General features: G+C 40.4%; 1 protein-coding gene across 1 annotated transcript in view; it reads right to left on the bottom strand.

Annotated features, from left to right (window-relative positions):
• Positions 1-21,717, bottom strand: part of LOC141164394 (ankyrin repeat and KH domain-containing protein 1-like) — a 200,983-nt gene that overhangs the window by 91,317 nt on the left and 87,949 nt on the right. The window contains exons 11-20 of the mRNA XM_073649568.1: positions 17,852-17,939; positions 14,835-14,962; positions 11,084-11,227; positions 9,914-10,001; positions 7,311-8,015; positions 5,987-6,126; positions 5,797-5,908; positions 1,140-1,285; positions 824-966; positions 504-717 (exon numbers count right to left, since the gene is read on the bottom strand). Coding sequence (XP_073505669.1) covers positions 504-717; positions 824-966; positions 1,140-1,285; positions 5,797-5,908; positions 5,987-6,126; positions 7,311-8,015; positions 9,914-10,001; positions 11,084-11,227; positions 14,835-14,962; positions 17,852-17,939 — 1,908 coding nt within the window. The remainder of the gene's footprint in view (positions 1-503; positions 718-823; positions 967-1,139; positions 1,286-5,796; positions 5,909-5,986; positions 6,127-7,310; positions 8,016-9,913; positions 10,002-11,083; positions 11,228-14,834; positions 14,963-17,851; positions 17,940-21,717) is intronic.

Genomic DNA, 21,717 nt, shown 5'->3' with positions numbered 1-21,717 from the left:
AATCCAAATATTACAGCCACTCCGCATGCGGAAATGGTTTACTCATGCCAAAATCGGTATGAGAAAACAATCGCTAATCTGCACTCCCCATAGCATAACATTGGGCCAAGTGTTATCTGATAAAACATTCGATACCACTCGGCCGTGTTATATGCCAGTGTGAGCGAGCACTTACTGAAAGCCTGTCTGTCTGTTATATCTGCATGTGCTTTGGAGAGACAGAAGTGAAGAAAATCCCAATATTGTCCATTAAGTGCATCATCTATGCAATTAAATCAAGTTTTTTTGAGCATACAGTGATCATTTACTACAAAACACCATTTCAGCAAATCTCTTCTATGTAGGAATATTTGTCTCAGTAATAGAAAATTTGCTCTTTGGAAAAATGCAGGCGGAGCAGATTTTTCAGATTTGATTATATCCACCAACATTTGATAATCTGCCTATTATGTACGGCTATTGTAAGTAAAGAAAGGTATACTTTCCTAGAACATATGACATACCTTGGCTCTGTGTTCAACATTAGCTTTTCTATCCAGCAGTAGACTCACGACTTCAGCTCTTCCCTGAAAGCATGCTAATGTGAGCGCTGTATTGCGATTTGTCTCAATCTGAGCATTAATGTCCGAGCCCATGTCAAGAAGCAGTTTAACTGCAGGAACGTGGCCATTCATAGCGGCCAACATTAGGGGAGAAATGCCCAATTTACTGCCAGTCCTGGAAAAAAACAAAAACACAACTCATAAGACATAAAACATTAGCAGAGAATTAACAGGAGAATAGAAGTACTTGTAAAACAGTAACGTGCAGACACAACCATTACCTAGAATTAATTTCTGCCCCAGCATTTAACAAAATCTTGATAATATTGACATATCCACCAGATGCGGCCAGACTGAGCGGTGTATAGTCTGAAACATTTCGGTGCTCCTTGTTGGCTCCTCGAGACAAAAGCAGCTCAACAACCTGTCATTAGCAACAGAAAAATACATTTCTTGGTCAAAAAGGTACTTTCCTAATGAATCTGAACATTTTAAGTTTCTAAAATCCATGACAAGACGGTATGACTGCTAATGGATGCCCCAATCAGGCCACACTACAGCACATACAGAGCACCGGGGAAGAGATTATGGACTCACCTCCTGACGACCCCCAGAACATGAGAGAGACAATGGTGTATCCTTGGTGCGCTCAGACTGGGCCTCAATATCAGCACCCTTATCTAAAAGGATTTCAACTACTCCTGCATGTCCAGCTGTAGCTGCCAAAATCAGAGGCGTGAAACCTGAAAGACAAAGCAATTACATGGAAAATGGCAAATAAAAACTGGGGCCAAAACATTTAGTTAATAGACTTCAATAAAAGTATAAGTGTGTTAGTAATAGGGGTAGCAAGGGTTCAGTATTTGGGTCCCACTTACATGGACAATGGGGGAGGACTGACTTACTTTAAGGCCCCGTCACACTTAGCGACGCTACAGTTATCCCGACAACGATACGACCTGTCAGGGATCGTTGCTGCGTCGCTATGTGGTCTCTGGTGAGATGTCAAACAGTCAGATCTTCCCAACAACGAAGCAACGATGCGGCAACCTGTAACGATCTGTATAACGATGCACGCCTATGTGTCTCAGTTCTGAGTCGCCAACAAGGTCGTTGGTAAGGTGTCAAACACACCGATGCATGCTACCCAGCGGGGCCTCAACGATCAAAGAAATGTCCAGACCATTCCGACACGACCAGCGATCTCACAGCAGGGGCCTGGTCGCAGCTAAGTGTCAAACGTAGCGAGATCACTACTCAGGTCGCTGTTGTGTCACAAAACTTAGCTTAGTGTGACGGGTCCTTTACTCTGCCCACTCCAGTATAGCAGAGGCATATTCTCAGAGGCATAAGCCTATTAGCAAACACGTCTTGCCTGTCTATGTATCTAAGGCTTAGTGCCCACGATGCAGAAATGAAGCAGAAATTTTCCTGAGCATTTCAGCATCTCCTTGGCAGAAAAACCATCCGGTTTTTACATGCGTTTTTGACGCGTTTCTGCATGCGGATTTGCCATGCGTTTTTCCAATGCATTGTATAAGCAAATACGCATGCAGAAACGCACAAGAATTGGTCATGTGCGGATTTTTTCTGTGAGTAAAATCCGCGCAGAAAAAATCCTGACCATGTGCACAGAACTTGCAGAATGTCATAGGAAGTCATGAGATAAGGTATGCAATGCGTTTCTGGAGCGTTTCCGCGCTTCAAATCCGCACCAAAAACGCATTGTGGGCGCACAGCCTAAGACTACATGTCCTAGTGCTGTCCGTTTCTTTCTCAGACAGCACACTGACCCATAGAGTTTCGCTTATCCACACACACAGCAGTTTTACAAATGGGTCCTTGTCTTCGGTCTGGGAGACTCAGAGCATGTCCTGTTCTCATCAGTTTTGTGGCTCAGGTTTGGCCATTAAAGCGTACATGGATCCATGAGACCACTGAATCTAGGAAGACTGACTTTGTACTTCAGGGGTCTATTTTTTCTATTTTTAATGGATACAGTTAGGCTGTCTGACCTTTTTATCCCTTGTTTACTATCAAAAAACCCCAAAACAGATGAGAAACTAAAGTGATGCAACTAGTATGACATCTTAGGAGGAGGAGGAGGGCATGAAGAAGTCCGTCCACTTCTCTCACTACGTCAGCTGTGGACTGACATGGATTTGCAGTGTGACTGAATATGAGCCAAGCTGCTGTTCTTGGCCATGGCGTGGGTCGTTCAGTGTGCCTGCTGGATGTGCGACATGATTCATTTTTGATTGGTTGAAATGAAAGAAGATTTTTTAACTGCATTTTCGGCTGGATGCTCCCATTTTTTCCTCATTATGTCATGTCCAGTCGGGTCCCAGACTACTGTGCAGAATCTACATGAGCTTCTGGTGTGCACGTCTCCGGTGAGCTGACTTATCCTTTTCCCCCTGCCTCCGCTTGCATTTGGCTAAAAACATACAGCACTGTGCTGTTCTGATCCAATAACCATTTACAACCGGAGACGATGCCGATGACAACTGATTGTTGGGTGGTCCAACACACAGACCAATCTGAAAATGATCACATAGCTTAAGGATAGGTCATAAATATCAAAGCAGTTGACAACCCCTTTATGAGAAGCACATATCTGTAGTTGACGTTTCTTATGCCAGTTTTGATTAACTGTGCACTGGAGTAGGATGCGACTAATTCATTAAAAGGTGTATGCCGCAGTGAATTTGGTGCATCTTTCAAATGCTGTGAGCCACCTCCATACGTTTTTACTCCAGTCTGGTACTGGAATATATTTTTATAAAACAATGACTCTACTTTACTGGCGTAAATTGTCATGAAGGAGCAGGGTCACGTCCCATCCTGCCCACTTTTCTCAAAGTTGGTGGCGCATGCCAACAGTGAAAAGAAAACGCTAAAAGTAAAAAAGTTTTAGATGAAATTGAAGCTGTGAAAATTTTTTACAATATTCACAAGGTATGCCAGAATTCTGGAGAAACATCTTGATGTCGGGCTCTTAGTCTATTATGGTCTTGCAGACAATACATACATGTGTTTCTACAGACCCTAATGGCTAAGTAATAGGTTAGCCAGCTTATGACATTCCCCTGCACAATTACTCTTTGCATTGTCTTTGGTCAATTACCTAGCCAAGCGGAAGTCTCTCCCACCCTCCAACCAAGCCACTGGGTTACTAAAGCAAGGCTGGTTTTTGGCTCACCCATTCTTTCAAGAAAAAGCAATATGAATACCATCAAACCCATAATCCTCCACTTGCCATGTCCAAGAAACTGGATGCAAGACCAGCAGGTGCGGATTACCTGGTGAGCATACTACGCCTTGGCCATTAGGTTCTGTAGTAATATATGCATACATGCATTTTCAGCAAGACCATGACGAGAGAACTCTATTACATATATTACATATTTTAATGAGGAACCTTCAGCAGCTTTAGCATCTTAAACTGGCCATATCATGAAATACGGCCATGTGAGGGCTTATTTTTTGCGGGACAAGTTGTACTTTTAAACCCCATCACTGGTTTTACCATATAGCGTACTGGAAAACGGGAAAAAATTTCCAAGTGCGGTGAAATTGCAAAAATTAAAAATAAAAAATACAATTCCACAGTTTTTTGTTTTAACCACGTTCACTGAATGCTAAAACTGACCTGCCATTATTATTCTCCAGGTCATTACGAGTTCATAGACACCAAACATGTAAATATATTTTTTTTTTATAGAAGTGTTAAAAAAAAAAAAAAAAAAAAAACAAACATTTTTTGAGACCCGTAGCGTCCCCACTTTTAGGAATCTGGGGCTGGGTGCGGGCTTATTTTTTGCGTGTTGAGCTTACGTTTTTATTGATACCATTTGGGGTAGATCCGATGTTTTGATCGCCTGTTCTTGCATTTTATTGCAATGTTGAGATGACCAAAGAAAACACACTTTCAGCTTGCTTTAATAGTCTCCATAGGAGACTAGAAGCAGTAGTTGTCTGATCGCCTCTGCTGCATACAAGCGATGAGCAGATCGCTTGTATGCAGCAGAAATGCTCACTTGCTATGAGCGCCGACCACTGGGTGGCTCTCATAGCAATTGAGACATAACCGCCACAAGGGTCTGCTGCAGACCACGGGTTGTCATGCCCACCCATCGGTGACCCGCGATCACGCGATGGGTCACCGATGTGCGGAGTTAGTGACGCGCTTCCGACGCGGTGATGTTAAATGTCGCTGTCAGATTGACAGCGGCATTTAACTGGTCAACAGCCACAGGTGGATCACGACTCCACCAGCGGCTGTTGCGGGCACATGTCTAAATCAGCTGACATGTACCCAGTTCAGTGCGGGCTCAGCGCCGGAGCCCGTGCTGAACCGGGTTTAAAAAAAAAAGTTTTCATTTTCTCGTCTAGTTTAAGAAGTCATTAGGTTGTAAAGTTTAGATTCTAATTTCCCCTTCACCCAAGGGGGCATTATCGGTTATTCGTCTTTGGTAGCGTTGACTTCTTCCCTTGCATGACATTGATCAATCTTAAGCAGAAGCCATCAAACAGGGGGAAAAATAAAACACCTAGAGAGTATGTCAGACCTGTGTGTGAGACAAGTAATGACACAGATCTAGTGTGGGAAGGGCAGTAGAGTAGAGCGGTGTCTCATTACAAACACCTAGAGCAGCTCTCCTCTCACAGCATTGCCAGCACTGCTCTAATTCAACTCTTTCCACACTAACAGCACTGCGAGAGGACATTTGAGATTTTTTTTTCTTGTGACTTGCTACCGTTTTCTAGTGCATTAAGGAAAAAATGTTTAATTGTAATTTAAATACAGCAGAACAGTGCCAGCTACACCATATCAAAGATAAATGATAGGGGCTGCAGAGATTAACTTAATTTTCTCCCTGTAGCGGCACATCGAACTAGAAAGCCACATACAGTTTAAAATGTATTTACCTGCCAATTAGCACCAAAGCTGCAGGTAAACACCATATTTTTTTGCTGACAGGTTCTCTTTTAAATACCCTTAGCTACAGAAGCAATCAAAATACACGGATTTATATTTAATCTTGTGGACTCCAGTGTCACTCGTACCATGCAAGACTCAGGTAGGGTTCCACAATGACAAAGGGCATGCAGCGGGTTAACCACGTCCACGTGAAGGGCAAATTTGTTGGCAATCCCTCAGTATTACTGTAATTGCTTGCCCTGATTTACCTCTGCATGTGAGCAAGCCTCAGTATAGCCCAGCATTGGTAAACTGTTTAAATGCACTCACCTTTTTTGTCTCGGTGCTCAATATTAGCACAACGAGTTATTAGGACAGATACAAGCTCCTCATGGCCTCCAGCACAGCCAAGCGTTAATGCAGTATCATGATTGCTTTCAGTCTGCAGAAAAACAAAATAGGAAACTGTCACATTCCAACCCAAGCTACAGTAGTATACAACATTTTGTTTGTAACTTACGTGTGCATCTATATCCACTGATGTAAAGGCTGGTAGCAAAGCATCTTGACTTCCATTTGCTGAAGCTGACTGAAGTACAGAAGAAGAAACTGTTGCAGATGGGTCACTACCAGACACAGAAAATATTTTGTCCGATACACCTAAATGGGAAAATAAAGAATAAGTTGGTATGTACAGAAATTCAGACAAACCTGAAAACCCTCATCTTATGATTCCTAATGGCACAGCTACTGATTGTCAAACAAAGTATTCCTTAACCATCTTAGGACTTGGGATCTTGGAGATGGGAATTCTCTCTATCCCAATACATAGTAGCAGTAATAATATTAGCAAATACATCCAATTAGAAATGTAGTATAGTTCTTCTGATACGCTATGTCGTTTAACTCATGTGCAGGGCATTGCATTAGCTTAGGTATCCATGGTTATCACCACTCATATAGTGACAGACAACGCTTAACGGTCGGAACCATGGATACCCAAGCTACTTCCATGCCTGCACATGAGGTAAGCAACATATTGAATCAGAAGAACTATACTAAATTTCTAATTAGATGTATTTGCTAATATTCTTAATACAAATACTACATATCAGGATAGGATCTTGGATATGGGAATACCCCTTTAAGTTTAGATCTGATTTTACCAAAACTTACGGTAATACAACCGTGCAGATGAATTGCAGTGCTGTAAAAAAAATTCAAGATTCATTAGACTATGCTCAACCTATGCGCCATTTCAGTGGCTATACAAGTAATGCGTCTATCTTCCAGTTGTAATCATGTGTATGGGTCTCCATAGTACCAGACAACACGCTAACCATGTGTAGTCTGATCCTGCAGTCATACGCCTTCCATCTGTCTCCTACTTTTTGCTAAACGACTGAATGAATTTACGAGAAGTAGACGACAGATTAGCTACAGAATCAGACTCCACCAAGCCTGCACAGGACACATACTGGTCTGGACACACAATAGAAAATTAACAAAATTAATATAAATTCATTGGAACAACAAAAAAGAAGAAATTAGTTAAGAAGGTAGACATTATATACAGCTTTCATTTCTCTTCTATACAATCTCCCATCTGGATAGACTTGGTTGCCTGTGCAAACACTTGACTTCTAATGAGGCCTTCAAGGTTATGTCTACAAATCACATAATGTGACCCACTACCACAAAAGTGCAGATGCCGAAAAATCTACAATTGTTACATACAGAATTTTTCCTTTCAATATTTTTTCCCACCAGACAGATTTACCATGCAAAACACTCCTTCCACTTAAGCATTTCATATAGACTGGTTAATTGTTGCCAGTTCCTACCTGCCATAATGTCATCAAGAGTATCATTCAGCATTTGGGCTGGAGAAGCAATCATTAAATTTTCTGCAACTTGAGCGGACATATTACTACTGTCAAGCGGCTGTTCCAGGGCGACGTTACTGCAAGATATGACCGGTTCACTAGAGCCTATTCCTGAAAGGCCCAGGTCATTAGATAATTTTGGCGCCATGTCCATGGGTGGAAACACCCTCTCTCCTTCACATGACTGCAGAAGTACTGTGTTGCAAACTGTACTTAACTGATCCAAGTCCTCACACTTATCTGGAAAAACCACCTCTTCGACTATTAATGTCGATTGGCTAGGTAGAGAACATGGGGGGAAAACAACAGTTTCTGACAAGTCAGGAGCATTTTCCAAGTTCTCTTTGCCAACTTGCTGCTGCGTTTTCATCTGTAATTGCCTTTCTACTTTTTGAAGTTCTTTTAGGATTTTCTTTTTCTTTTGCACCTGTTCTTCCCTGTTCTTTTTTAATTCCTCAATTTTATCTTTATTTAATGGTTCGCCCTGAATCAGTTCCAATGATTTTAGTTGTGCTCTTTCAATAGCACTAATTCGCTGACCAAGTTCGTTGAGCTTTCCTTCGGTTTCCTCCACTGTGCAATCTGGAGGTGGATATGGCTGGAGAGGACATTGGGTTTCAGTGTCTGAAGAGTGGAGATTATAAGGGGTCTTCTTGGATACACCTGTGCAAAAAATAGAGTTTGCACACATTGGTAATAGATTTTTCTACAATGTTAATATCATTGATCAGATTAGAGCTAACATTTTGTATGCCAGCTTTACAGTAAGACGAAATTTACAAGACACTATGTAAAAGAGGGTGAACTATGCTCAGATCAGCTAGCATTTAAAGAGTTATTTCCAACTTGTTTTTGGCATAGTCAAAGAATGAGTGGTGATAAGGATTTACCTGTCAGATATTGCAGGGCAGCCTTATTCTACTGACCTGTTCAGACAGTCCATGGACAGCATTTCTTGTAAAACAGACTAATACTTTTAATACCCCACACATGTAGATGGAGATCCAACAGAAGGGGGTGTGGGATTCAGGTGTAAAAGCTGCAAATAACTGGGCATTACCATGCTCCTTGTCATTCACAGAACAGGATCAGACTGTATGGAGGGACATGCCCTAATGACAAAGGTAACCATATTAACCCCTAATGTAAAGCGGTGCTGCGTCGCTTTCGATTAGTCAGCACCCTCTTCACACAGAACCAGATTGAGTGTGAATATAATCCAATGTTGATGGCCTAAAAGCCATCCATTTTATCCCTTACCCACCACAGCCAATTTTTGCGTTTGTACTTTTGTTTCTCCCTTTGCTTTATTTTTGGTATTCTTTTGTCATACATAGTCATAACAGCTTGGTTTTTGCAGGATGAGTTGTAGCTTTGAAATTTCCAAGTGTGGTAAAATCGCCCCCAAAACACCCCCACTTAATTAGATTGTTATAGGGGTTTGATTTTATGGTATTCATTATGTAATTAGTGACCTGTAAATCTGATTCTCTGGGTTACTATGATCATGACGATACAAAGTAATAAAAAATAAAAAATTGTGGTAAAAAAAAAGTTCAGGAGTTTGTATTGAAAATAAATGCAAAAAAAATTACAGGCCTCAGAAAATGGTGACACAAACCACATTTTATTTTTCTATTAATGAGATGTGCGAGCAATGTTTTTTGCAGAGCAAGTTTAATTTTTTTTTGTGGGGGGAGGGAGGGGAGAGTAAATACAATGTTTTGATTATTTTTTATTGCATTTTTCAATGAGGACCGAAAAACAGCAATTCAGGCATTTCTAATTTTTTTATTATTATTATTTGCTTTACGGCGTTAAACATTTATTATTTAACCATATGTTAATGTTTAATGTTTTTATTTAGAAAGGGGTACAAAGGTTTAGATTTTGCAATCTACTGATTGCTTTCTCTACATACTGGAAAACCACTGTATTGCAGATTCCAGCTTAAATGAAGGTCTGCTATGAAGCTCACATAGGAGTACACACAGGAATACCAACATGGCAGCCACAGGGCCTGCAGCAGGTCTTTCTCCCTCTGATAGTTTACTTAAGGGGGTCAGAGCACCACTCGCTATTCGATTGAGTACCCTGAAGCAGTGCCGAGCATGCTCACCCATCACTAGTGCGGACACCTGGTCCGGGATGTAGCGTCTCAGCAGAATATGGTGAAAATGGAGCATTTCACATTTCCTTTAAATTGATTAATTCCACCTTCCCATTTTCTACAATATTTATATGAAAGAATCGTGTAATTTGGAATTGATATTTATCATAGAGAAACATTGCAAGGAAAGGGCCTTTGTACGGACGTTTACTTGATTGATTGTGCATAAATCAGCTTCGGAGAGCTGTGCAGCAGGGCCAGAGTAACAAGCCGATAAATGTGTGACCCAAGTTCTGCACTGCCGTTAAGTCTGGACCCCTTTAAGACTTTCATAGTCCACATCAAACAGTGTACTACCAAAAACGATTCGGTGCCATAATTGCTTTTGTGTTACAAAGTGAATCACCACAAAATAAATACAATTTTGGCCAGTGACCACTTAAGTGCTTACCTTTCCCCAAGTCAATCTGGTCTGGAGGCTTATCTGGTTCTTGAGGTGGCACAACCATTGCCAGCGTATGCATTGGTACACAAGAAATCTACAGCAACATAAAGGGGTGACATTTCATAGCTGTTCAGTTTGTAACAGATACAAGATACGCAGTTCACTGTGGAAATTGAAAACAATCTTTTATTTCAACTTGAAAAACTTAAGGCCAAATTCAGATTTGCTTTGCTGCACATGCTGCTTGTCACTTGCCTCATTTCTTCGGAAAAAAAATAAATAAATTGGGAGAGGCAGATTTACCAATATTGTCGTCTGACATTAGGACAGCATAAAACGCACACAAGGTAGTCACATTTATCATCCTGGCAGTTTCATTTAGGCTTTTTTCCCCACCGCCTGTCTGGTGGTTACTTTAGACTTTTCTTTTGAGGCTAAAACGACCACAAACCAATAATGAATGTGACGTTTCAACACAACTGCACCTGCATTTCTAGAGACTACTAAAGTATCCAGAAAAGTGCAAATATCTATTCTCTTAGGCTCAAATAATAACATTTGTCCAACATGATTTGCTTCCTACTTTTGGCATAACTAATGCCAGGATTCTGGCACAACAGAAAACGTTTGGAGCACAGAAAAATCTGCATGTTTTTTTTATGCTTTTTTACATACTTTTTTTTCCCTTCGCATTTACGGTATTTGAATAAAGTAAAAAATGCTGAAAGAATTCACATGCTGCAGGAAAAAAATGTTGATGCTCAAATCCAGAAAGGAAAAATGAGCAGTGTGCGCATGAGACTTCAGAAGACTCCGTCACTTTGCTGGTACTGTAAAGTGCAGCCTTTTTTACCCTTGAAAAATTCACAAGACAAAAAAACAACAAACACGGCAAAAACAGATTACAAAAGCCCCAACATTAAATCTGCACCAAAGTTCTAGCAAATGTTCCTAAACCATTTTCTACAGAAAACTGCATTGATATTTTAACTAATTGCCTCCAAGTAAAAAAACAAAAAACTCTGCACTTAAACATAAATGAAATAGATGCAAATTTTATTCACATTTATGTACAAACTAGAAAAAGTCTCTAAGAAGTACGCATTGTAGAAAATACACGTGATCTTTCCTCTATAGCAAGAAAACACAAATATACTGTACAGGAAAGTAACTTACAGCAAAGGGATCCTGAAGCGCAGAGGTCAACTGACTGATATCAGTAGGGGGAAGAGACAGGGCATTTTTCGGGTAATCCAACAAATAAGAAACCACGTTTGTATGGCCACCTTTTGCAGCTTCTATCAGCATTGTGGATCCATCCTGAAAAACAACAAATAACTCCTCAAAGTTCATCTAACAGTCTTAGACCTAAAATGTAATGGTGCCATGGTTTGTGGTCATTTTATTTTTAATGCAGTCTATATCATACTAAAGGTTTTTGCAACTTGGTTATATTAAAGTGGTTACCCCCCACCCTCCCCCATTTAAAAAATTGGGCCTTAAAATAAGAATATAGTTGCCTCCCTACAGGAGCCCCAGTGTTCTCGCATACCAACTACAATGTTCTCCACGGGTCTCACAGATGTCACGTGATCGCAGTGACCAATCATAGCTACTGATGTAGTTTAGACTATACTTGAGCCAGAAAGGACAGTCTCCTCGTTCTCTTCTAGTTCAGATGGAAGGTCAGAGTTTGTCAACTCGGTGGCCATTAGACATCCTCTCCCAAAATGTAGGGAGGAGACCAAGACAGCCGGGAATATAGACAGCAGTGTGCAGAAACTGCACACCACAAACTTCTCAATGTAGCCATAGAAATGCAAGTTCGGTCTCTATGGAATACTTGCATTGTGCTCATACTGTGGTTTTACTTGGCAGCACAGCATATAAACATAGGCCCCGATTCAAAGTTATGCCAGAGAACACTTCAAGTTTTGGACCTTTGGAGCGTTTTTAGACCAGTTTCTGGCAGCTGAACAAAATAGCTTGGTGTTGCCCACAAAAATAGGTTAAGGACTTTGGCGCATCTTATTCCTACATTCTTCTCATTAAGTCTGGCATATGAAAACGTCAGTCTTAATAAAATGGGTGACATGGTTTTGGGGGTACTTCGCACAGAAAGAAAGCAAAAATGGATCAGGAACTTCGTCCTTGATATTTCAGCATGATATTACATTTTTATTACAAGACTTGAAGTAAACAACCCTCATGGTCCATTCAGAAGGGCCAATAATCAAGGAATGGGAGTTTGTGAGAATCCATATTGCAGACTATTGGCCAGTCTAAACAGTCCAGAAAATGCCTAACAACCTGTCAAAACACTTGTTTGTTGGGTGCAATAATTTTTTTTCTTGAAAATTCCTCTGCCTGTTTAAAACCGCAAGTAAACAATCGCCAATTGAAGGTTGTTTGATGGCCTGGATCATGCCATGTAAACAGCATTTAGGCCAACCCACACGTCTTCTCAGCATGCATGCCCTCCTTGTCCAAATCCTGATGAAGCTGTGGTGATACATGTGTCAGGTCTCTTGATGGGTGAGCTGACCACATTTAGCTATTATTGATAGTTTGTGTGTATGCCCTTTGCAACTCTTCCTCTTCTTTTTCTTGTATTTATTCTCTACAATGGATTATACACATTATTCCTCTTAGAGGGGATTCACCTGTAATTGTGATACACTACTAACAGCTGCCATACTTAAGGCCCTCTAGATAAGCTTTAGCAGTGTAGGTGAACCAACATGTGTTCTCTTATGTTACTATGAAATGTAACTCATGGCGATTTGCTTTTGGTATACCCATGTACTTAATCTTCTATGTGATTAGCTCACTCTGCATTTTTCTTTGGTAAATAGAAAAAAAAAATAAAAGCAAAAAATGTGGTCATGATGCACGGTTATGGCAGCCCCAGCCAGGTATGCATGGCATCCCCATCACAGTGCACACAAAAAATAAAAGGATCCTACTCACCTTTGGCATGGGGAGCAGTAAATATTCATCTTCTTTTAACAGCGGGCACACGCAAGAGCTGCAGCCGCCGGTTCCTGCCTCCTATGCCCCGCTCCTCCGCCGCTGCTGCCCATCCACAGCCAAAGCAACAAGTACACATTCGGACTACTAGGACGCACCCCCCACTTTCCAAAATTTGAGGAAAAAATGCGTTTTATAATCCAAAAAATACAGTAATCTAAAAATTTGGGTTAAATTGAGATTTATCTGATAAAGTTTTCCGACCTACAAAGAATAGAGAAGAAGCCTGTAATTGTTATCGTAGGTACACTTCAACTTTGAGACAGAATCTAAAAAAAGATCCAGAAAAATCACATTGTATGATTTTTACATAATTAAATTGCATTTTATTGCATGAAATAAGTATTTGATCACCTACCAACCAGCAAGAATCCTGGCTCTCACAAACATATTAGGTTTTCTTTAAGAAACCCTCCTACTCTGCATTACTTGTATTAATTGCGCCTGTTTGAACTTGTTACCTGTATATAAAAAGACACCTGTCCACACACTCAATCACACTTCAACTTCTCCACCATATCAAAGACCGAAGAGCTGTCTAAGGACACCAGGGACAAAATTGTAGACCGGCAACAGGCTGGGATAGGCTACAAGACAATAGACAAGCAGCTTGGTGAGAAGGCAACAACTGTTGGCAAAATAGTTAGAAAATGGAAGAAACACAAGATGACTGTCAATCTTCCTTAGTCTGAGGCTCCTTGCAATAGCTTGCCTCGTGGGGCAAGGATGATTCTGAAAAAGGTCAGGAATCAGCCCAGAACTACACGGGAAGACCTTGTCAATGACCTGAAGAGAGTTGGGATCAGTCTCAAACATTACCGCTAACACTACACCATAATGGATTAAAATCCTGCAGGGCACACAAGGACCCCCTGCTCATGCCAGCACATGTCCAGGCCCATTTTAAGTTCACCAATGACCATCTGGATAGTATGGGACAAAGTTGTGTGGTCAGAGGAGATCAAAATAGAACTTTTTGGTATCAACTCCACTCTGTATTTGGAGGAAGAAGGATGAGTACAGCCCCAAGTACAGTCCCAACCGTGACGGCACCATATTGAAGGGAGGATGGATGGGGTCATGTATTGCAAGATTTTGGCCAAAAACCACCTTCCTTCATTAAGAGCATTGAAGATGGGCCATGGCTGGGTGTTCCAGCATGACAATGACCTGAAACATTCTGCCAGGGCAACTAATGTAACAAGTACTTCAAAGTTCTGAAGTGACCTAGCCAGTCTCCAGACCTGAACCCAATAGAAAATCTTTGGAGGGAGCTGAAATTCAATGTTGCCCAGTGACAGCGCCGAAACCTGAAAGATTTGGAGAAGATCTGTATGGAGGAGTGGGACAAAATCCCTGCTGCAGTGTGTGCAAACTTGGTCAAGAACCAGAGGAAACGTCTGACCTCTACAATTGCAAACAAATGTTTTGGTATCAAATATTAATTTCTGTTTTTCTATTTCATCAAATACTATTTCATGCAATAAAATGCAAGTTATTTAGAAATTAAACTGACTTTCTGGATATTTTTTTTTTTTTTTTTTTTTTTTTTTTAAGATTCTGTGTCTCATAGTTGAAGTGTACCTAAGATAAAAATTACAGACCTCTCCATTCTTTGTAGGTGGGAAAACCTGCAAAATCGGCAATGTATCAAATACTTATTTCCCCCACTGTAAACATGTTTTCTTTACGTCTCCTTCGGATGTCCAGTTCTTTCTCACATGTGCTGTCAGTGATTATCAGACTTTTACTGTCGGCTCAGCTGCTCCTCTTGGACTCCGTTCACTATTCCATGTACAACAACACAGTAGTATTACAGCAAGTTGAGTTCCTTGGTTGTACTTTAGATAATCCATTCATTAATGTTTGCACTTCTACAGTAGCATTAGAAACTCACTTTAAGTCTGTGTGTTGGATCTGCTCCTTTTGCCAAAAGCAGCTCAACAACAGCAAGATGTCCACCAGCGCACGCGAGGGACACAACGGTGTGATCATTATTGGCAGTTGCTTGATTAATGTTGGCTCCTAGAAGGTGGGGGAAAAAAAAACAAAAACAAAAATAAACATACTAAACCAGTTCAAGACCAGGCCATTTACTCCACCACCCCATTCCCAACCAGAGACACTTTAAACAAAAACTTCTTTTTTTTTTGCTCATTTTCTTTGTAACTGGGGCCTTGGCTACATGGAAATTTCAGCATTTTGGCTGCATAAAAGACATCTGGGTTTCCTAGGACTTAGTAGCTCCTGTTCTCTCCCTACACTCGGTGATCACATAGTCACAGGGTTCGGAGATGAAAGCACAGCGAGTGCTTCCTAATCTATACACACAGGGCAAGTTCAGTGCTGTGCATACTGAGATGGAGAAGGTAGACCTGGTAATGAACCATATTTAGCCAGACATCTCAGAGGGAAGAGGTGTGACTGTCGGATTTGTGCCACCACAGCATCACAATCTAAGGAGAGCTGCTTAGACTGCAATGACGCTTTTAAAGTCATCAATGCAGAAATAAGAGAACTGCTCAGACATTTAGGCTACGTTCCCACAATGAGTATTTTGAGAGTTTTTGAGGTTATAGATTTTCCGCAGCATTTCTTAAGTAGCTAAATTAGGTTACTTGCATTTTTTTTTTCCCATTGACCGTCTTTCTACATGCATTTTTAAATCACCTTTTTTGTTGCATTTTGGGGTGTCATGTTTTAAATAAAGCCGCTTTGTTTTTGATACTTCCTGGTATTTGGCTTTGAGAAAGATATTGATACAGACATGCTCGGGATCCCATGCGTTATTTTTAGCACGTTTTCACTGCAGAAACTTTAAAAATCCATGCTTTTTTTTTTTTACCTACATTAATGCAATTCTATGGGGAAAATCTGCACATAAAAAAACTCTGAAATACGCAAAATGTCAATTTCTCTTGTGGGTGCTATGCAGCGTAAAAAATAATAAAAAAAAAAAGGCACAAAGCACCGTGGGCGTCCCAACAATTTCCCTGGAAATGTAAGACACAGCAATTGGCTTGCAAGTTCAACTATGGATTTCTCTTAAAGCAAAAAACTAAAACTAATTTCTCCCAGAAAGGTAAGAATTTACTCAGCATAAGCCTGTGTGCCCATGATGAGTTTTTGAGGCGAGGTAATTTAGTTGAGTCAAAAAGTGCAGCATCTTACAATTCCAGCAGAGTGGAGAGGATTTATAGAAATTTCATGCCCATTGTGCTTTTTTACTCAGTGTAAATTGACCTGCGATGCGTGTTTCAAATCCACAACATGTGAATTTCTCTTACGAATATGCTGAGTTTTAAGTGCAGATTTTCCCCAAACCATTATTAGCTGAAGAAAATCGGCAGGTAAAAAACATCCATGCATTTTTAGTGTGTTTCCACAGTGGAAATGCATCTAAAACGCATGTAAACCACACATTACTATCATAAAGTTTTGTCAAAGCCAAATACCAGGAAGTATCAAAAACAAAACAGCTTTATTTAAAACATGCCATACCAGAGACAAAAACCTCAGATTCAAAACTCAAACACTCATCGTGGGAATAATGTCTTAGAAGCGCCTTTACATACATGCCATTAGTTTGGGGTATAAAAGCCTGATGACAAGTTTTGTTTGAAGCACCACTCGAGCAGGTGTTTTATTGCAGCGCTGGAGTGGCTCTTCTAATGTAAGGTCCCTGCCACTACTCTCATACTTACCAGCTTCTGTCTTCACTTTCCATCAGCGCCACTCCTGTCAGTCTCCAGCAGTTTGTGACCTACCGGATCGTTCCGGTGTCTTCAGCAGCTAGCCGGAGGTCACAACTCAAGTGCCTCGTTCTGGCTTTCAGACTTGCATTGAGAGCTTGTGATGTAGCTTCTGACTTCAGTCAGTTGTGTTCACAAGATGTCGCCGTGGGACTGGAGCGGAGCCGAAAAAAGGTGAAGACAGCGGCAGGCAAGTATGAGACAGGAGTCAGGGACCTTTGTTTAGTAGCACCACTCCAGTGCTAATAAACAAACGCTGGAGTGGTGCTTTAACTGCTTGTCCTTACGTCCTCAAAAAGGGTCCAATGCCATCAGGAACACAAATTAAAGTGTATGTAGAAAATATACATATTGTATGAATGTCAACAAAGCTTCTACATAGACTGCACAAACATGTCTGACATCCAAGTGATGGGGAAATGAAAGGAGGATACAACCATTGAAATCTTGAAATATCAACTAACATCTATAGTCCATATTTTAGTGCATGTAATAGCCTGCGGCTTGTGTTCCTTCCTAACGATTAACCTTGGCATGGGATCGCTAACCATATCACTGGCTTTATTTTACTTTAAGGACTTTCAGTAGTAATAACTTTATGGACTATTTTTGTCTCTAAAAGTTGATTTATGTACCAGCCCTATGAAAGGTTAGCCCAACTAAAAAGGCGGTTAGTTGGAGGTCATCAATTACACAAGTCATATTAGAAGTGAGGAACAGCTATGTAAATTGGATAGAGGTTGGTTAAAAGATTAAACAGCACTTGTAGTAGCCCATAGCCTGCACTGACAGAACACAATCGAAGATCATGCGTACAAAACCAGTATTGACAGGTTAAGTCAAAATTCTACCAACAGTGGACTGGTGCCATCAGGTAGGTGCTGAAAAGGTTACAGACTTTTTAGGAGAGGAGAAGCAATATAAAGTGTATCTGCTAAAAAAAAGTATTCATGTGAGGCATCTTTACACCCAGCAGATATGGGTTTGTTTTGTTTGTAGTTAATACAATAAAATAAAAAAATCTGCTACAACATTTAAGACAATGCAAGTCTCCTGTGATTTGACTCCTCAAAATGTGCTTAAATCACCATAATTAAAGTTATAATCTTTAAAAAACAAAAAAAAAGTATTGGGATAGGAAGATATTTTAATGAAGACATACCTTTGCTTATAAGAAACTGTACAGTACACAGGTGCCCTGCTCGTGCGGCTTTCATCAGAGGAGTTCTGCCTCCTTCAGATTCATGTTCCTACCAAAGACAAATGATCATATTTGATATTGGTATCCACACAGACCTCAGATTAAAGTGTTATTCCAGCATATACTAATACTTAAAGCGAGTAACATTTGTTTTCATTTTTATTCCATAAATCAACAGTACAGGTGAAAATAAGCAACTTTGTAAAATAAGTTAACAGCCAGAATTGATCAGTCATTATCAAAATTCTCAATTTTGACCAATAATCTGTATTCAGTGAATACAGACTTTCCCATTACTGAGAAATGACAGCGGACTTCTCACTTGTTCAAATAAATAAATAAATAAAGGACTTAAAATACTTAGTAAAAGTACCTAGTTCTAGTAAGTTAGTGTATTGATAGTGTAGGGAGTACAATTGGGGGGGGGGGGGGGGGTGGGAGGTTGAACTTCATGGACCTAGGTCTTTATTCAACCTATGCTACTACTATGTTACCTGAGCTCCATTGCTTCTGCTGTGCTTCTGCAATTTGCGCTTTGGCAATTGCTGACCAATGACAGGGGACAAGTCTGGAGATTCTGCAGGCCATGGTAGCTACACAAGCTGATCCAGTCCGTATTGCATGTGAAATTAGACATCACATACCAAGGCTCAACAGCGTCTACACAAACCATCAGGAGGTGTTTGCATGATATTTGGCTACAAGCCAAAATGTCCAGCTACAACTTTTCCAAAGACCTCATGCCACCAACCTCAAAGGCCATCATGGCATTAAGTAAAGCAGCAATAGAGGCTGGAATGGAGGTGTAACTTTTTCAACGAGTCCCGCTTTCGACTTTCATGCAATAATAGCTGGAGATTGGACTTTAGACCATGTGATTTCCCGACCAGAGACCCTCACGAGGGAAAGTTACACCGGTCCTTGTCCCACAATTATGGTGTGTGGTGGCATAATGTACGGAGCTGGACCTCCATTGTCTTTATTTCAGCTACATCAACAGCTTGGCATTACATTAATTTGGTGGTGGAACCAGTGGTAAGGCCATTTCTTCACAGTGACCCTGGAGCAGTTAGTCAACATGACTATGCCAGGTCACATGTTGCTCATGTCACTGTAAGCAGCGTGGCCTAAACATTTTACCATGGCCTGCAGAGTCTCTGGACTTCTCTCAAATGTGCTCGATGGGAGTAGTCTTTGGTTAGCAATTGCAACAGAAGCTACTAGAAGCGAATCTTCAGGATTTTGCATTCAGAGTGACAGAACATTCCTCAAATAAACGCATACTTAAAGTGGAAAGAATCAAGATAGATTGAAAATTTTGGTTCAGTTTTTCATCATTTGATATCATTAACATGTATATCTATCCTGCGATTTCCATAATTCCACGACTTTTTATCCTTGGTGCTGCAATTTCAATGTTGAGGTGTATACATAAACAAAATACACAACAACTCAGTATGGTTAAAGCTGAAAGTTTAACAAATAATCATTTAGTGAATTAATGTGGACGAAAGGTGTACCTCGCATTTAGTATGACAATTTAGAAAATGGAAAGAAGGGTGGATTAGCATTGCCCAACCTGTGGATCTACTTTCTAGCTTCACAGCTATGAAGGGATGGAATTTAGAACAAAATATAGGGTTTATGGCCTGACTGTGGCTTACTCAGACCAGGGGTGCGGCATTGTTGCCTTCTTTGGATGCTGGTTTTCCCAAACCTGGCTAATGAAAAATATTAATTTGAAGACAAAAGTCGGGTGAAAAGTAAACTGCGGATGGGGGTAACATGTATCCTGGTGGCATAATCCGAAACGTCCAAATATCTTTAGGCTTGGATGTTTTACCCCATGGGAAACAGCATGAATCCAGTTGTAATGAGAGCTACAGAAAAACTGCGTGTTTAAAAACTTCCAGCAACTTCACGAAGAATATGGGCTCAGCACTGTGCTGTTCACTTTTTTATTCTGCCTCACAAAGATCACAGTATGGCTCGGCTCACATTTATCCTGTGCTCGACTCTGAGCGCTTACACCAGGATTTCCATGTAAATTTCTGAATTTTCCGTGATTCAAAAGGAACCCCTGACGGAAGATTCCCTATAATGAGGTACATGCAGTCACTGTGGACTGTCTGGCCTATGATCAGGCAGTGTCCGTAATTTAAAGAGTGCATAAAAGTGAGGTTGACCACAGTTTTGTGCACCTCTGAAAAGGAGGACATCGCTAAACAGGCTATACAGAGTCCAGAGTAACTCTGCTGCCTCATTATAGTGAATGGATCCCTCGGGGGTTTCATCTGAATCATGTAATTTAGAGATTAGATGGAAACCCCAATGTAAGTGCTCGGCGTAGAGCACAAGATAAAGGTGATCCAAAATGTTATGTAAAACGTTCCAAAATAAAAGCTTCAACCAACTCAATTCACAAAAAAGCAGGTCTCCACTTAGGACAGTCATCTGTCAATGGATATATAGGGGGCTTCGACGTTACTAGTAGTACAAAGGCTCTGAAAAAGTTCTATGTCTCCTCGCAACTTTTGGCAATTTTCTGTCACTTCAAACGTGATGTGGTATCTAACAACCACGTTTTTTTTACATTTTGTTGGAAAAATTATAAAATTGATGATCAACTTTTAACCCTACTAACAAAAAAATAAAGTTTCAAAACTGATGCGGATGTAAAAGTAGACATATGGGAAATGTTAATAATTTATTAGTTTGTACAGAATGATTAACTGGTTTATGGATATAAAAATTTAAAAGTTTGAAAAAAATTGCTAAGTTTTCACCAAAATGCTAAAAAATTTCCACTATCAAAGTACAATGTGTCATGGGAAAAAAAAAAACCCACAAATCTCAATCACTGAGATTCCTTGAAGTGTTCCAGAATTATTACCACATAAAGGGACACTTATCAGAATTGTAAAATTTGGCCTTTTCAGGAAGGTGAAAAACAGGTTCGGTGGTTAATTAATCCTACTCCTTATACCCCAGGGAGCCTTGCTACAAATGAGTAGCATAAAAAAGGAGAACCACTTATGAATTTGGCAGGTGAGCAGGAGCCATGCCCCTTCCCATTGTGTCTCTTCCCCAAATCAAATCATTTTGTCGGAGCGGTTTAAACTTAGTGTGAAAATGACAAAAGTTGCAAAGTTTTCAGTGTTTTTGATGAATTGCCTGTAAATGTAACCAAAATAGACAAAATATCACATTATTCCACATGATTACTACAAAGAGGAGACTTGTTGCGGAGCAGATACAGGGTTCCTTATCAGTTCGCCCTTTGTCTTGCTGGGCACCCATCTATATTATCCTTCTTCTGGATGAAGTGGTTGCCATTTGATGTGGGAAGCAACTTCCATGTGCTCTGAGGAAACCCACGCAAACATAGGGAGAACATACTGAGGTTGCTGTACTCAACACAGCCCAGAAGAAGGAAAAAAAAAACAGCTATAATAATATAAGTATTATTCTAGCCTGACTTTTCTGTTAGCAATTTTCCTGCCAAATTGAGAGTCAAAGGAAACAACTACTCCAATTGAGGCCATGGCTTAAGGGTCCACAGCCCCTCATGCTGCTGATTGGGCTCCTCCATGATATTCTCAGGTTTGCCTTAGACACACTGTTAATTGGCAGAGGGTCTTGTTGTGATTCTCATTCTTTTGTTCTTTGCCATGTTGCACTGGACTTGAATGTTTAGTTTACCTTTAAAGGGAATCTGTCACCAGGTTTTTATTATGCAATTCAAGAACAGCACAATGTAGGGGCCAAGACCCTCAATTGCAGCAATAGATCACTTACTGGTCTGCTTGCTGTCATTTTGATACAAT

The sequence above is a fragment of the Phyllobates terribilis genome, unplaced genomic scaffold (assembly GCF_046119375.1).
Source record: "Phyllobates terribilis strain yellow unplaced genomic scaffold, ASM4611937v1 Scaffold_10__3_contigs__length_209671492, whole genome shotgun sequence".
NCBI classification, from domain to species: Eukaryota; Metazoa; Chordata; class Amphibia; order Anura; family Dendrobatidae; genus Phyllobates; species Phyllobates terribilis.
This window is presented reverse-complemented; position numbering and strand designations above follow the sequence as displayed.